General features: G+C 45.7%; 2 protein-coding genes across 2 annotated transcripts; one reads left to right on the top strand and one right to left on the bottom strand.

The window, feature by feature from the left end:
* Positions 1-142: 142 nt before the first annotated feature.
* On the bottom strand, positions 143-750 carry LOC122626458 (keratin-associated protein 5-4). The gene is made up of 2 exons (XM_043806730.1): positions 598-750; positions 143-547 (listed from the first exon to the last, which is right to left on the bottom strand). The coding sequence occupies exon 2, from the start codon at positions 540-542 to the stop codon at positions 285-287; it is 258 nt and encodes an 85-aa protein (XP_043662665.1). The 5' UTR covers positions 543-547; positions 598-750; the 3' UTR covers positions 143-284.
* A 2,659-nt stretch (positions 751-3,409) lies between these two features.
* LOC122611965 (protein dissatisfaction) lies at positions 3,410-16,362 on the top strand. Its single transcript, XM_043785403.1, has 5 exons — positions 3,410-3,419; positions 5,478-5,561; positions 5,621-5,782; positions 13,829-15,162; positions 15,259-16,362. Exons 1-5 carry the CDS (start codon positions 3,410-3,412, stop codon positions 15,739-15,741), a joined length of 2,073 nt encoding a protein of 690 aa, XP_043641338.1. The 3' UTR covers positions 15,742-16,362.
* The last annotated feature ends 1,380 nt before the right edge of the window (positions 16,363-17,742 follow it).

Below are 17,742 nucleotides of genomic sequence, written 5' to 3' on the forward strand. Positions count from 1 at the left end.
GTGAAACTGAAACAGATCGTCATCAACACATTTCCTTCAAAGATTAATAACTTTTTAAAGACGCTTGTACATATGTCACTTTAATTTTCTTGTTTGTCAGAGATGATAGAAATATGTTATGCGATGAGTGTGGATAAGAGTGTCCGAGTCGACTTCCTCTCGATTACGATGTAATATGATGTTCACCTAATCTGGTTCCTGTGCAGCTATTCGGGTAAGATGAGCGTGGAAGTCCAGTCGTAGGCGTTCAGTTTGCAGGGCTGGGAAGCGCCAACTCTTTGGTGCTAGCGTCCACCATACTGCCAGTCTCGATTGGAGCGCGACTTTCCGAGCGAACATCGTCCGCCGGGACAACAGTTGCCGCCAGGACAACCCGGCTGGCTGGGGCCTCGAGTGCCGCAGCCACTACCACCCGCCTCCATTCGGGGGCATTGGCCACCGGGGCAGTTGCCACATGATCCGCAGTTGCCGCTTCGCGGACTCTGCGAGTAGTAGCCGCCGTTGTTGGAGCCGCAACTGTGGTTACCGTAGAAGCCGTCCATGCTCACTGAAATCTTACTGTTAGCACAATATTATTATTATTATTTCTCAACATACCTGACACTTTTGTATGTAATTCAGCCCTTTAATTTTTATAAAAAAATTGGTGTTTTTTTTTACGGTTTACTGGACGGACTTCCGATTTGTTTGAAAGGGCCAAATGGAATGAACAACTGGCAGCAGCATACGCGACAGGCAGAGAAATAAAATCCCCAAGCCTCCTGTGCCTTTCGAACTCCAGTTCGAACTGAGCAGGCGCAGGCGCTGGTTTTCCGGCAAGTGGTGAGTTTTCCCTGCCTCGGGGGCGTGGCCTAGCCTCACACACACACACAGGCACGCGGCAGAGACCAGGACGAGTCGGGGTTGTTGGAGCGAAAGAGAGCACAAATGCTGATGGGGTGGGGTGGCATAGAAAAATGCGACTTCTTGATGCCGCAAATTTGCCATGTGTGCGGCGAGGGGCGGGCAGGGGAGTGGGGATGGCAGGCAGTGGGTGGTGGGTTGTGGGTGGTTGAGTTACGACCGACGGCGACGCTCACGTCGTTGCTGCAAATGACTTTGCGTTCTGACTGGTTAATATAACCGCAGGATCGCACTCGTGGATGGGGCACTGTGCGTTGGGGGGGCTGCCTTATATACGACCGGTGGGCCGGCCCCTGGGAGCAGAGTCAGCCAAATGGGCTGTGTAATGGACACGGGGCTTATCCTGAGACCCACGCCGAATCGACTTACAAGACTCCACCCTCTAAGCCGAGTGTCATGTGCCAGAACGTCTTGCTGCGCGGTTGTGTGGGTGAGCTCGGAGCTCACCCCCCTCGCTCACACTGTCGCAGAAGTCACTTCAATTTGGATGAGAGTCAGTAAATCAACCCCTATCAACATACCAACAACCGACCGAGCAGCGATTGCGATTGCGATTTCGATAGCCATAGTTACTCCGGCCACCAGTGACGGCTGGGGAAACGCCATTGTGGAATCCCAAAAACCCAAAAACACTACCACGCACACTGAACCATGTGCAGGAATAGATGTCTGAGTGCTATATATCCTTTCACATCCTTTCACACGTCTAATGCTATCCGGCTATATGGATCCTTACCCTCCGCTTGCGATAGGGTCCTGGCAGCAGTAAATAGTAAAATAATACACCTTTTCTACAAGTCTACAGTCTACAAGTCACCAAATAGAGAAATACTCTATCATTTAATTGGAATCATCATATCTAATTCAAGATGTATGCAAAACATTTAATTGGAATCTTTCAAGATTACTGATTTATGGATCGTTTCTGATATTAAAACTACATATAATAAATGTGTTAATATCCTTTCTTGTTGAGCATAGATCTCCTCCGTTTAGTGGTTTATTCTCTAATACACTGTTTTAATAGATTACCGAATTCATAAATGTATGTTAACGTTGCTTCTTTTCCGGCTACACATCCTTAATCGAAGTAATTTGCTGCAGCCCATCGCTCCGATTATCAAATGACTCGTTCGGTTAAATGTACCCCAAACGGAGCAGCGCCCTTTCGTCGAAAGAGGAGAGGTCCTGACTTTAGAACTAATAATCCGACAGCCTACAAGCGCCGGATTGCGCCAAGCAAAGAGCAAAAAGCGTAGAAAAAAGCGAGAGAAGCCAGGAGAGCTGAGCATCTCTGCCGACGAAGGATGTTTGGCAAGCACAGGAGCTTGCACAGGAGCAGGACATCCGAGGGCAGGCTGTGGGAGCAGGACGGCGCCAGCACATACCAATACAATGTCGCAGCCGTTCCACGGCTAGCTTTTCGTCATTCTTGACATTTTGTGGTGAATTGTCGAAAGCCACAGGATATGTGCGCCAGTGTGCGTGCCGAGCGCCGCTGCGCTTGTGTGCGTGTGCAGCTGGTTGGGTGGCCAGTGTGCTGGTGAGTGTGTTGGTGTGTGTGTGTGTGTGTTGGTGAGCGGGAAAAAACAAAAATGGTGGACGGCAGGAAGTCCCCTCATTTGCTGTAATCGCATCAGGCCGGGGCACTGAAAAAAGGGCGTTTTCCGGTTGGTTACCCGCCACTCCTCGCTCTCCTCCCTCGGCTCTCTTTCGCACTCTCTTCGAGGACTTCACGCCGACATGGGAGAGTGAATGGGTGGGTGGGTCTATGGGTGGTTGGGTGGTTGGGTGGCTGGGTGGCTGGGCTGGTCGGTCGCTTTTGGTCCACTATCAGGGGATGAAATGTAACATTTGGTAGCTTTTCGTAAATTTTCGACTTTCGTTTGGTCTCCTTTTTTTTTTTTGTTCTGTTTGTTTTTGTTCGTTTTTTGGGTTGTCGGCTCTCGACTCTCAACTCTCGATTCTCGGCAAGCGCGCCGCTTTTCATTTTCCCATCTCAACTGGGTTTTTCGCTTTTCCGTTTGTGGCTTTGCTGGGGGGGAGGGAGAGGGGAGTGGATGGGTGTGGGATTGCGGGTGGGGGTGGCTACTGCCTTTGGCTTGGCTCGCCCTCCTGTCAAATTGACTGCAAAAAAGGACCTCTCCTTGGCAGCTTCACTTTCGTAATTGGCGGTCTGTTCGCTGCTGGCTCTGCCAGCCTTAGCTTCCCGTTTCATTCGCAGTTGGTCCGTCAGCCCAGGCGATCCGCATTTGCGTCCGCAGCAGGTTTCCGATTTCAGAACTCTGATTCCAGCGGCAGCGAATCGCGTCGGCATCTCAACATCTGAACATCTGAAAAGATTCTAAAATTGCAAGTGACATTGTGCACCGGTGATACAAAAAATTCCAAACAAATCTCCATATAGTCAAGCACTATTCCCCATTCAAATTTAAAGTGTGAAGTGCGGAACGTAAATCGAAGCAAACTGGATACGTTAGGGTTCAAATACTTCCACCAACGGAAAATGGGCACAGGTACGAAATGCGTCGGAATTTTCCATGAACCTCATCTGGGGATACCGCCGGCAATTGAAAATATGTTTTCACGCAAATCTTTTATGAGCAATCCACGTTATTTAGCCTTAATCTAAAGTAAACAAGCGATGGTTTAAATTTAAAATTTTAAATTTTTTTCAAATATTGGTATGGCCTGTTAACTGAAATTAAAATATAGTCATGGTGGTTCTCATAAGGGGAAAACGATACGTGTACATATTGTAAAACCACAAAGTAATTGTTTATAATTTATACAAATTGTAAACTCAGATAGATGAACAATATCAAGGACTCACATTATAAGTAATCTTAGTTACAGAAACACTTAGAAATGGAAGGAAATTAAACTAGTAAATGTTCACGTTTATTCAACCTTTATTTGTGAAAATTTTTTACCAGCTTACAAAATTAGATGTATAATTCCGTTCTACCAAAAATATTACACTTTCTCACTAAACATTCTGAAAATTCTTGACAGAATCATGAGGCAAACCTATGTGTAGCCATGTATATCTGTCTGTATCGATGCGTCTGCGAGTTACTTTTAAAACCAAACCAAATGTTTCAAGTTTTAAAATTGCATAGTTACGTCCTACAGCTTCCATGGGAACACTTTAAGTGATATATGGAAAAGTTTAAATCTTTTTAGCGCAAACATAGTTTTATAGAGATACTTTTTAACAGCCATAGAGAACATTACAAACATCGCTAGTTTATTAGATGTCATTTAAAGTCATAACTAGTTGAAAAGTACATTTTCTCGTTATCCTATAGGAACTATATTCAAGAAGCGATTGGCTCGCTGAGAAAAATGGTACAGCTAGATAGTAATTTAGAAAAACCTTTCATTTCGGTTTTCGATGTTTTTTCAATTAAGGCATTAGTAATTGAATTTCCTCTTGGTCTCCCACGACACTCTGATTTTCAAATGACCTATTCCGAAGCTCTCACGCCGATAATGCAAGCCCCTCACGTTTTTCCCACACCCGACAGGCTTTTTGCCTATCTAAACATGTCCGAGATTTCCATAAAAATGCAAAAAGCATATTGAATATGTTTAATATAAAGACATAACCCGCACACCGGCCAACTGCCAAATAAAAAAGGGGTTCCCAAGTAGGAAGTGATGGCATAAGTAAACAGAAATATGTAAAATCAACAATAGCGAAATTTAAAAAAGAAAACAACGGGCTGAAAAAGGTCTGTGGCCCAAGGTGTCAGTGGTCCTCCAGATTCCGATTCCCAATCCGAATATGAATCGGGTGCAACCCCAGAAAAAGGCCACTCGAGAGGTGTTAACACGCTGCGGACAATTGCCGATCCGGAGGGTGTGAAAATTGGCAACACGCGCCAACCGAACGGCGACCCAAAACCAAAAACCATAGCCACAACCGAGCGAACTTCACCAGCGACAATATGTCAAATGTCACAGGACAAAGGACCGCAACAAAGGGCGAGCGTTTTATTTTGACAAGTGCCGAGTGTTGAACTTAATTTGCGAAGCGTGCCAGTCAAAGGGCTGTCATCCCGCCATCCCGCCATCCCGCCATCCTGCCATCCTGCTCCTGCTCACTACTCCACCCAGGATGTGGGCGTGTGCGGGCCATTTTCACAAGCTAATCCGCGACAAACACTCTCCAAGCAGCGCCGCAAAGTAGGCAGCATTCCTTGGGCGTGACTCACTGGTTTTCACAGGACGCACGAGTTTCGGCAGGATTAGCTCTTAATAAAAGTTAAATATGCCAATGATTAAATACACTTACTTGCCATTGTTGTCGCACAAGGCAGCTTATATTTCCAGGGTCATACATTTGAAACACAATGAACACAATCAAATGTATCATTTTGTATCTTAAAACAGTTGGTAACTATTCTATAAGAAGCAAATGGTCCAAACTCGTCAAGAAGCTTATTCCTATCATTTATATTATCTTAAATTGGAGTGATACAATAACTTTTCTTAACTTATTATAATGTTTACTAGCCCTGTCAAGCAATCCACAGCTATTATATTTTCCCCATTATCCTTTTTTCCAGCGGGCGATCGCCTGTTGGACATTCCCTGCAAGGTGTGTGGCGATCGCAGCTCCGGCAAGCACTATGGCATCTACAGCTGCGATGGTGAGTCCTGGAGCAGATCGAGTCGACAACAGTGTAAGCTTAGCTAATCCCTTTTGCAGGCTGCTCGGGTTTTTTCAAGCGGAGCATCCATCGCAATCGGATTTACACCTGTAAGGCCACCGGCGATCTCAAGGGTCGGTGTCCGGTGGACAAGACCCACCGGAACCAGTGTCGCGCCTGTCGCCTGGCCAAGTGCTTCCAGTCGGCCATGAACAAGGATGGTAAGTACCACCAGGACAGCCATACCATCAATTCGCTCCCTTTCTCGGGCCCACAAGTATTGTTTTACTTGCCAAATACACTTAATTATGCAGCAAATTAGCTCGAGAAGCCTGTTTTCGCCAAGGCTTTTGGGCATAAATTACATTAAAAGTGGGGGAAACCGAAATGCCGGTGGCTCCCGCCTTGCCAGCACTTGTGGCCAGACCCCAGAAAATGACATTTGAATTTTGGCTGAATTTGTCATTAAGCTGATTATAAATTATGCGAGCCCCAATCCTGCGGTCGTGCCTCGGGAGCAGAAACCTTCATGGGGGAAAGTGTTTAAACTGATTTGTGGAAGATCAAATTGTACTGATTTTTAAAAGCAGGGAAAGGGCAATGCATTTGGAACACATATAATAATAATAATACAAATAAGAATATATAGGCTATTAGACGTGCTAAGCTATAATCCAAATGTGAAAAAGTTTGTCAGTCTGCAGACGAATTTCCCACTGATTCAGAAACGCAGCAACCAAAGAAGCTCAAATTTGGATATCGAACGAAAGTCTCCCACTCAGGCGGTAATCGGCAGTCGGATAGCCATGACCAAACCGAGAACACAGCTCAATGCAACAATGCTAGCTTTAAAGCTCTTAAGCCAACATTAAATGTAGCATAAAAACACATAATAGCGACGAACATTCTCCGTATCAACTGCCAGTTGGCAGTTGGCAGTCGGTGCAGGGGTGCGGACTTTGGTCGACTACATCCAGGAGCCAAACTCATCTCGTGGACGCCAGTATTCAGTGCTCTGTATTTGGTATTCAGTATTCAGGAGCTGCCATTGATGGGTTCACTGCACAGAAGAGCCGGGCCAGAAACAAGGGACCCGAGCAGCAAAGCAGCAGAGCAGCGTGAGAATCGCAGCAGATTTTCTCACACGCAAAGGCCACTCTTTTGGGTGGGCGATGAGCGGTGGGTGGTTGTGAGGCGTGAGGGTCGATTGACAATGTGCACTTAATAGCGGATTACACGCATTATCCGTTCGCTGAAAATGCGACTAAAATGTATTGACAATCAACTGATGATGCCCAAAGCTCGAACTTAGACGTCAGTCAACCCAAGGACCTTCGCAGCGATGCTGGCTTGTGCACCGAGATGAGGGGAAACGGGCTGAACCCAGCAACGGAAAGGGTCCTTTGCCACCACCCAAGTGAAAACTAGAGCTACCCACAAAAAAAAGCACAACTGAAAAAAACAGGATGGCATTATAGCGATTAGAATGGTAACCGACAGCAATGTTCTCTATAAAGGATTTAATACAGTACGGATAATAATCTAATCTATAATTGCAAGATGTATATAAGTGTACCAAAGATGTAAAAAGTGATAAACTTAAAATAAAGTTCACTTTCAATTCGTTGATTCTACATGAGAATTGCAAATGGTTAAACTTCATAATCTTAAATGGCTTTTTTGGGTTTCAGAATACTTCTTAGATGTCCATCATTACGACAAAAACTGTAGTTTTCAAGTCCAAGTCCCCAAATAAATTCGGGGAGCCCGAAAACATCCAAAACGACAGCGATATAAGGATATGAGCATGCGGAGAGATGTACACACATGTTCCTCACATTCCTTGCGATATTTTCTTAGTTTGCCGCTACAAAGCCTCATGTTGGGCTGCCTTTTTGGGGTTTTTCTTGGCTGGTTCCGTAAATAAACAACAAACAGCCATGGACGCCAAACAATTCACACATCTTCCACAAGCCCCACACCCCCACATACAGCACACTTTGGCACCCACCCCATGTGCTATATGTACCCCCAGAAAAATGCTCCGCCCTAACGCCATTCTAGTTTCCCCAGACAAAATGCTTTTGTTGTTTAGAGCAGAAAGCAAAAAAGCCACAAAAATCGTTCAAGGCACGTTTGTGTAACATTTTTGTGAGTTTGGATTGGGTGGGTCATGCAAGTAGTGAACTTGTTGGGGGTCGCTGGCCTTATGACTGTGGTGGGGGTTTTGGGTATTGAAAGAAGTTCCGATGGTTGTTTTGCCGTTCTCAGTTTTCTCATTATTCGTTTCTGTTGGTTAGTTATTAATTATTATTAATTAGTTATTAATTATTAAGACAGCTAAAGTAGATTTACATATCTAAGAATTGCAAATAAAGTTGTCATAGCAAGTCGAATATACATAATGAGCCTTTGAAAGCAACTTCTTCTTAGTCGCACAAATATATCAAGTTTATAATATATCAAGTTAAACAATTATTAGACTTTCCTCGGTTCCCCAAACGTAATGGCAATTTGACAGTTTTCAGCTGACCAATCAGCATGCCAGCGTACTTTGGGGCTGACAAATAAGTTATTATGGGAAAATATGACAGACGTCGCACGTTTCGCTATCAAAGCTTTCACAATTCAGAATTCAGAACCAGAACTGCCTCCCCCAGCCGGCTGACAGAATTACAAGTGTTGGCTACTTTGTATGCTAATATCCCGGCGGGGAGGATACGGATACGGATTGTTGGTTGGAGAAAAAATGGAAGGGACGACAAGAGCGCTCCTTACAAATTATGTTGCCACTTGTCACATTTAATGGTATTTGCATTTGTATACCCCAAAGTGTCAGCACCATCAGCACGCATACTACACGTAGCGACCCTCCTGAACCACCAGACAGTTTTTCACTTTCTTTTTCTTTGCCAATATTTACGCGGCGATTTAAGCGGATTTCTCATTTTGAGTGATTTGTGTCGCTTCTCGAATCCCATTCTTAAAAAGCTCCTTTCAGCTCCGAGCTCCGCAAAGTGGGCGTGCAATAATGATGGGGTCATTATTCCCCCGGGTGTGTGATGAGCCGAAAAGTGATATGTAATGATGCTTATAATGGCCGAGAAAATGTGTAAATATCCATAATGGAGACATTCTACACTCGAAGTTACAAAAGGAGGATTTGGGACAATATTTTTACAATACCAGTATTTGATTATAAGTTGAATCTATTATGTTTTGGGGGTTATTACTCAATACAAAACTGTATTAAATAATTTGTTTACCTACAAAAACTATTTATATTTGTTTGTAAAATCTTAGGAACCAAGTAGTAGAAGTTCTACCCAGCAAGTTTCATTGAAGAAAAAAAAATTCCATGCTTAAGGGAAACGGTGCGTATGGGTAATAAGCTTCGAAGCTATTGGGTGAAGCCTCCAACTTTTATAGGCAAATTAAACCAAATAATTATAAATACTAAAGCAAAGCATTATTCGGAAATCTATACTTTAAAAGCCCTAAAACTGAAACTCGGTCAGATTTAAGTATGAACAGGAAAATAAAAGATGTAATTTTCTTACTTTTGGGTCATTTTGGATTGTTTACTTCTTACCCTATACCTACTTTTCAATTGTTAAAGTTAGTTTGGCATTTTCTTGCCAGGAAAACCAATGAAATTAGTTCAGTCTGCAGCAGGTCGGCTTGTCTCAGTTTATTAATCAATATTGGAATAAGATTTATAACTGTCCTTTGATTTCCGTTGCGAGGCATAATGTGCATTGGAATCCAGTCTTCTCGACTTGAGTCGATGTGTACCAACTTTAACTTTTGCGCTTAACGAAGGCAACTTTCTCGGCCCACAGTTTCTGGCAAGGATTAGGCAAGGCAAGACGAAAGGACAAACAGACAGAAAACTGAGACAATCCCAAGTGGACGAGCGGAAACCTTTTGCAAGATTCAGCCAAGTGTAAACCCATTGAAAAGGACTGCAGAATGGAGTGGTCTTAGTTTCTGTTGGTGTTTCCCGGTGTCACTAGCACCTAGGAGTGTACACTCCTAGTTGTTCAAGTATTTTGTTGCATACTTCTGGGCTCTTAAGCCCTTTTGTCAACAGACTGTGGTTCCCCAGCCTGGCTTCCATTTTGGGCCAAGTCTGTGTTGAACCGGCAATCGCTTCGTTCGTGATGGTGTCAATGCACACTTCTGTTGTTGTTGATGTCTATTCCGGAGACGACTTTTTGGCGCTGGCGCAAAAGGCAGTCACTGCTAATTTCATGACCACATTTTAACGTATTGATTTTTGCCGATGTGCAGCCATATACACACGCCTCCACATATGTACGCATTCATATATATGTACATACATACGTACATACATACATACATACAGTCGAACCCTGCTGATATTTATTGTGTAGCTTTTAAGCCGCCCGGTTCGGTTGAGCCAGCGTTGAATTCCCCCCGCCACATTGCGTATACGCAATTTCATTTACACATGGCTGCAGGGCACAGAAAGCCATGGCTGAGAGACACGCCCACACATGCAAATTCACACGCACACGCACGCCCACACCCACACAGGAGCACACGCACACAGACACACATGTGCAGCGTGTTTTACTTAATTGACATTATAGCCTACTACGATATGTGCATACACTTTCGCCAGGGACTGTGCGACATGTAAATGCGCCTGGCTTGCACATGTCATGGACATGAACCCCAGCCTGCCAGCCCCAACCCCATCTACACCCACACTCCCACACACCCACACACACACATGCACACCATACACATGCTGCCTGCATTGCAGTGTGCGTGAGTGAGTCAAACGTGTCAGTGTCAACATTAAAAGCGGATTTAAAATCACTTACCCACTGGGCGAGCACCACTCGAATGAGAGTCAGAGGCATAAAAGCCGGTGGCCTCATCATGTCCGTAGCCACTTTCCACGTCGAGTGGGCGGTAAACACACGGACATGCACAGGCAGTATCCAAGAGTCAGGAAGCAAATCGATGGGATGGCAGTATCAACTATCTCTTACCGATCGAATTATCTAACTATTAGCAGGAACAGTCCTATAAATATATTATAATATAAGTAATCTCTTATTAAGATATTTATAAGATATCTTTCAATCGTCGTACAAAAAACGTCCATACATTGAACAGCAATAATAAACAGGATCATGAATATTTTATTCCCATGCTTATACGACAAATAGTAGCTGGCAAAGTATGCAAATCTCATGAATATGAAATCTAATTAACACTTGACTTATAAACTCTTACGGAAATCAAGGAGTTTCTCTCTTACCCCGAATTTGCCGCCTCCCCTTTCCACTTTTCCCCGCAGAGGAAAACACCTGGAAAACCTCCCAGGCTTTTCAGAAATGTGGTACAAAAAGTTACGCCCGCTGGCGAAAAGAGCGAGTGAAAAAAAATTACAATCTACAAATCTAATTAGCAACTCATTACGCGGCTCGCATCCCTGGCACACAGGACACCACCTACGCCGCAGGACAGCGAGACAAATGGAAAAGGAGAAGCATAGCGAACATATTGACCGATTTGCTGAAGTTAATCAATTAATTAGGGTAGAGCAGAGGGAAGCGGACCGGAAGCGGATGTTCCATGTGAGCAAAAACAATTATGTCAAAATACATGCGTTTGTGGGGGAAAAGGACTCGTTTCGAACGCGGCGAAGCTGAGGAGCGACAGGAGCGACAGGAGCAGCAGACAAAGGCCGCAATGTCCGGATGCCAAGGAAAACGCGGCGGAAAAATTAATGATAAGTGGCAGTGGAAAAGCGAGCTGCCACACAGCTGCACAGTTCCCACGGCGAGACACGACCACGACCACGGCGACTTCACGACGATGCCGCACGCAAACTACCAACTGATGGTCATCATCCTCAGCATCATGGCGCTGGAGAGCATGGAGCAGGACGAAGGATACCCAGCAGCCCATAAGCTGAAAAGCGCACTGCGTGCCCCCGAAATCGAAGCAAATAAATCGGCAAACGGTAATGAGCAGATGCGGGGCATACTTATTATGTCGTAATCAAAACTCAGCGAAAAGGAATACGAGTGCGAGTATATCAAAATGCGTTTGTTTGGCAGGCAAATTAATAGTAAATAAGGCAACGTTTGCAAATTGTGAGTGTTTGTCTGTGTGTGTGTGTGTGTGGGCAAGGGCGAGAAGCGTAACACCGAAATAAAATAAAAAGATACATAAACCGTGAAATTAGGAAAACACTTGAAGTGATTCGATGTGCTCCGAGCGGAAGCAGAAGCAGGGGTGTCCCAGCAGTCCCAGTTTTGCGATCCCATCGGGGGTTGCAAGGACTAGTAGCTGGGTGCTTAATAGTCCATAATGGCCACATTGTGTCGGCACAAGCTGCTCGAGTGCGCAGTCACCCATGGAATTGGTGGGCCCACAATGGAGTAAGAAATGGCCAATTGTCAAGTACTTACGGACGTCTCAAGCATTCAATCATCACAATAGACACTTTTAATTATGTAATTAAGGTGATTGGGGTGGGCATTCCCATTCATTCTATTATGATCTAGAACTAACTTGTAGCTTTTAATGTTTATTTGCTCATGTACTTTTTAGATCCTTTGTGGTATGAAATAGTCGGAATACTCAGCTTTGTATTGTGACATTCATTCACTAACTTGTCTCCTAAAAAGATGCTGTATGATATCAAATGCAATTTTAAAATTTGAAAATGGTCAAATATATTCAAACACCACGCAAAAGTTGAAAAAGTATTTTCCACTTAATTCAAGTGAGCTTTTTCCAAACGCCTGCGGTGATTTTCCTGTTTGGTGTTAGAGCGCAGACACGACTTGTGCATTTTCCATTTTCATAACTTGGCAGTAAGTAAATCGTTACTTTTTGCTCATCAACTTACTTTCCTACTTTTGCTTTTGCCTTCGCTTGCCTTTCAACCGAAGTTTTCTTCGAGAAAAAATCGGCATCGTTCGTAGAAAGCGTAGAATGCTAAAATCAAAAAGGATGTGGAAAAAACAAGTACTTAGTTTAAGTTTTTCCTGCCAAGGCAGCTAATTTTGTTGCCTTTTTCACGCGTTTCTGTATTTGAGGGGGGGGGAACAAAAAAATAGGAGAAAAGTGGGGGTTTCAGTCAGAGTCACAGCCAAAGGGTTAACTTGAAGTTTGAGATCCGCAGGGGGTATTTTCAACTTTTCTTTCGCATTCAGCTGAACCGCAATTTTTTCGAGTCCCGCTGGAAATCGGAAATGGGGAGCTGAAGTTTGCTAAACCCGCAGCATAAAAATTTGATGAGTTTGGCATTTTCTTTAATTGAAATTTGTGATCTTTTAAAAGCTTTGAGACTTCTTCTCGTTCTCGCTCTAGGTGGCAAGGTGGCAACTTTTTTTCTAGTTTCAACAATCGGGGCAGCAGAAAGAAGCCAAGCTGGGGGCTCTCAAGCCAGGCTCTCAAGTGACTGTAGTCATTTTGCGGGGAGACGCACTCACATATGCGATTAGCTGGGGATTAAAATGTCACCCCTTTTGCGCCACGTCATGCAATCTACAAGATTCGCAGCGCTACAACAGATACATTTAATTACAAACAAATAAAAGTCATGACAGCCACACACACATGGTGTGCCCCCGCTCCTGCCACACAACAGCCAGTTTTGTGCTCAGGTTTTTGGCTCGAGGCATGTGGAACAGTTCTCACGCCCGAGAACAGTTCATCTATCCAATCCGCTACTTTGTGTCCTTATAGCTCGTATCTTTGCATCTCCAGCTTCCTAATAATCGGTTTATTATTTCTTCGTCCCTCTGCTCCCCGCACCTCTGACCCAAATCGGTTAAGGCCCAACCTTTGCGACCATGCCACAAAGCCCGTCCCGAAAAGTTTCAAAAGGGACAGCAGCGGAAGATGAGAGGAAAGCCAGCGAAGAGTATCTTTGAAATTAACTTTATTTATTTAACTACTTAGAGGCAGATTATCGCAATTACACACTTGAAATGTTTTTATGCAAACCAGATGGGTCGTCGCATGTAAATGCCAAGCCAATGATTTAAAAATGCGAATTGTCAATATTGCTATGAAGTTAATATAATATAATATATATATACGCGATACTATTACATTGCTTATCCTTCACTTTAAACTTGTATATCTTAGGAACTATGGTAGTTAACGAATATAAAGATTGTGTATCTAAGAGTACGTCTTATTTATTTACACTTGCTATTTGGAACTTCTAAATGTTTTCAAAACTCAACCCCCATTTTCCTCTCCCCCAGCTGTGCAGCACGAGCGCGGTCCGCGAAAACCCAAGTTGCATCCGCAACTGCATCACCATCACCATCATGCTGCTGCCGCCGCCGCTGCAGCACACCATGCAGCAGCCGCCCACCACCACCACCACCATCACCACCACGCCCACGCAGCGGCCGCCCATCATGCGGCAGTGGCTGCAGCGGCTGCCTCCGGTCTGCACCACCACCACCACGCCATGCCCGTCTCGCTGGTGACCAATGTGTCGGCCTCGTTCAACTACACGCAGCACATCTCCACCCATCCGCCCGCTTCGGCGGCGCCACCCAGTGGCTTCCACCTGACGGCCACTGGCGCCCAGCAGGGACCAGTCCCACCAGCTGGCCACCTGCACCACGGAGCCGCCGGACATCAGCACGCCACGGCCTTCCACCATCCCGGACATGGACACGCGCTGCCAGCGCCACATGGCGGCGTGGTCAGCAATACCGGCGGCAGCTCAAGCGCAATCTCGGCCAGCGGACCCGGCACCTCGCTGCCCTTCCCGTCGCACCTGCTGCACCACAACCTGATCGCAGAGGCGGCCAGCAAGCTGCCGGGAATCACTGCCACAGCCGTTGCGGCAGTGGTCTCCTCCACCAGCACGCCGTACGCCTCGGCGGCGCAGGCGTCTTCGACGAGCAGCAACAACCACAACTACTCCTCGCCCTCGCCCAGCAACTCCATCCAGTCCATCTCGAGCATTGGGTCGCGCAGCGTTGGTGGCGAGGAGGGTCTCAGCCTGGGCAGCGAGAGTCCGCGCGTCAATGTGGAAACGGAGACACCGTCGCCATCGAACTCGCCGCCCCTGAGTGCGGGTAGCATTTCGCCGGCACCCACGCTGACCAGCTCCTCGGGATCGCCGCAGCACCGCCAGACGTCGCGGCACAGCCTCAGTGAGGCCACCACGCCGCCCAGCCACGCCTCCCTCATGATCTGCGCCCGCAACAACAACAACAACAATAATAACAACAATAACGGGGAGCACAAGCAGGCGAGCTACACATCCGGATCCCCGACACCCACCACGCCGACGCCGCCACCTCCGCGGGCGGGAGTAGGTTCCACGTGCAACACGGCCAGCAGCTCCAGCGGCTTCCTGGAACTGCTGCTCAGTCCGGACAAGTGCCAGGAGCTCATCCAGTACCAGGTGCAGCACAACACGCTGCTCTTCCCACAGCAGCTGCTGGACTCGCGGCTGCTCTCCTGGGAGATGCTGCAGGAGACGACGGCGCGGCTGCTCTTCATGGCGGTGCGCTGGGTCAAGTGCCTCATGCCCTTCCAGACGCTCTCCAAGAACGACCAGCACCTGCTGCTCCAGGTAGGGATACTCTGCTGATTTAAATAGTATTGCTGCTTTTGAATCATAACTGATATAATCAGAAAGCTAATGGAATCTACCCCCATTCTTTTCCAGGAATCTTGGAAGGAGCTCTTCCTGCTTAACCTCGCCCAATGGACGATACCGCTGGACCTAACGCCCATACTGGAATCACCGCTCATCCGCGAGCGGGTGCTGCAGGACGAGGCCACGCAGACGGAGATGAAGACGATCCAGGAGATCCTGTGCCGCTTCCGCCAGATCACTCCCGACGGCAGCGAGGTGGGCTGCATGAAGGCCATCGCCCTGTTCGCCCCCGAGACCGCCGGCCTGTGCGACGTGCAGCCGGTGGAGATGCTGCAGGATCAGGCGCAGTGCATCCTCTCGGACCACGTGCGTCTGCGCTACTCGCGCCAGGCCACCCGCTTCGGCAGGCTGCTGCTCCTGCTCCCCTCGCTCCGCACCATCCGGGCGGCCACCATCGAGGCGCTGTTCTTCAAGGAGACCATCGGCAATGTGCCCATTGCGCGGCTGCTGCGCGACATGTACACCATGGAGCCGGCCCAGGTGGACAAGTGAACCGGCCCCGGCTGGCAGCCGAAATGTAATCACAATCGATTCCCCAGCACCTAAGCGCCATCGCTCGTCGCCATATGCGAACATATTCCAATTCCAATGCGACCCGAATCCTATTCAGATTCACGGCGGCGGGAGGCGGGTCGAATTTGGGGGCGGCGGCTGCAGATGCGGCGGTTCGCAGGACGCCATGTAATGGAGGCGTATGTACTAGCCGCGCTCCTCCATTGGCGATGCAGTCCGTGATGGTGGCGCACCCACACCCACAGCCCCAACGACAACCACACCTTGATTTATCGCCGGCAATGCGTCGGGCGCTCCTTACACTCGCTTCGTTTTCTAACATTTGTATCCTTATTTTATTTCATCTTTTTCCACGGATTTTTCTTTTTGACTGCCTGGGCGGCACTCTTTATTTATCTTTCATTCGACGTTTTGTCGTCGCTTTTCTAAAAATTCCCCATGTTATTTCAACCTGGCAAGGACCTCGCAGTCCCATTCCCACGCCCTTACTTACAAATCACTCCCCCATCCTGCAGTTCCGCAATCGTTGGACTTTTTCGCGCTCTGGCTTTGAAATACCCTTTCATAAGGCAAATAAAGATTTTGGTATATATACCACAAAATAAAATTGGTTCCCCACATGAATTTTGCAAGGAAATGACTGAATGAAATCAATAATTGTAAACTGAAAAACAATTTACACAAATCTTCAGAAAACTAGTGCATTTAAAATATTTCCAACCTACAGGGTATTCAAAGTCGTAAAAGAGCCTTCATCCCTGAAAGTCCGCCCACTTGTACATTCATGATTTAATATGACTGCCTTTTTTTTAATACCTTCCTCCCGGTTTTTCTCAGCTTCCACTTTTTTCCATTTGGGGTATCATTTCGAATAACGCGTTTAGAAATCGTGAAAATGAAAAAACAACTTTGCCGCAGGTCAAGCGACCAATTTATGTTGCATGTTATGCCTCACTGTTACTGTTGGCTCGTTGGTTGCCTCTCTGGCTTGATGTTTCAGTTAGTTGTATCTAATGCATAGACGGATACAATAGTATCTGTGTATCTGGACATGCACTTGCATCCGTGTGGGGCACTAAAATGCATGAACTCTGCTTGTGCAAGCCGAATGCTTTATAATTGAGTTTTTCACATTGATACTCGTAAGAACATGAACTTAGATATAGCGAAAACAAAACATTAACTAATATAAATGAATGTAAAATTGTGGTCAATAACCATGTAAGACAAATTTAAATAAATTTAAATATATTAAAATATAAAATAAATGACATTGCTTTTCATTCTTCCTCGTTAAATTAGGAAAATATTTATGGGCTCTTTGGAAAATAAGTTTAAAGGGTCTCTTTAAAGAGACTTTCGGTACTTGATAAGTAAGTATTGTCATCTTCCTTTGGGTTTAATTAGAATTAGATAAATATATTAACACATTTCGATTTAATATCCATATGGAAATATGGAAATTGGAAAGCTTTACAAAGCTTTAAGCATTTTGGCGTCAGATAGATTTTAGCGTTGTAGGCGTTTGTGAGCCAGAGAGTGGGCGTGGCCAAAATGTTTTTGATATGACGGTAAGAAAAAAATCGTGGATTGCGTAGGCGTCATTGAAGAGCTTTCGCCTTTACTAAGAATTATGTATGAGTATATTAATACATATCAACATGTGTAATTCTGCAGATGAATTATTAACCGAATTATGCGACTCAAACTCATTACATTTGGAATAATAATCCGACTTACTAATAGTTAGTTACCAAATAGTCTGTTTGTTAAACAATGTAATCCTCGAGTCGTTTTGTTGGCACAAATACATATGCTACATTTAACTGATTTACATTTAACTATGAAAACGCATAAAAAGGGATTTGATGGCTTAACTGTTTGAATGGCGGGTTTATTTATACTCAATTGATTTAGATGCACAAATTTCACTGCTAGCAAGTACAGTGGAACCTCGGACTGCAAAGCCACGCAACTTGC

This window comes from Drosophila teissieri, chromosome 2L (assembly GCF_016746235.2).
Source record: "Drosophila teissieri strain GT53w chromosome 2L, Prin_Dtei_1.1, whole genome shotgun sequence".
In the NCBI taxonomy this organism is placed as follows: Eukaryota; Metazoa; Arthropoda; class Insecta; order Diptera; family Drosophilidae; genus Drosophila; species Drosophila teissieri.

Coding starts and splice junctions, on each gene's coding strand:
- LOC122626458 (XM_043806730.1), bottom strand. CDS start 542: ATGGACGGCTTCTACGGTAACCACAGTTGCGGCTCCAACAACGGCGGC.
- LOC122611965 (XM_043785403.1), top strand. Junction 5,783..13,828: donor GTCGGCCATGAACAAGGATG/GTAAGTACCACC, acceptor CCTCTCCCCCAG/CTGTGCAGCACGAGCGCGGT. Junction 15,163..15,258: donor ACCAGCACCTGCTGCTCCAG/GTAGGGATACTC, acceptor ATTCTTTTCCAG/GAATCTTGGAAGGAGCTCTT.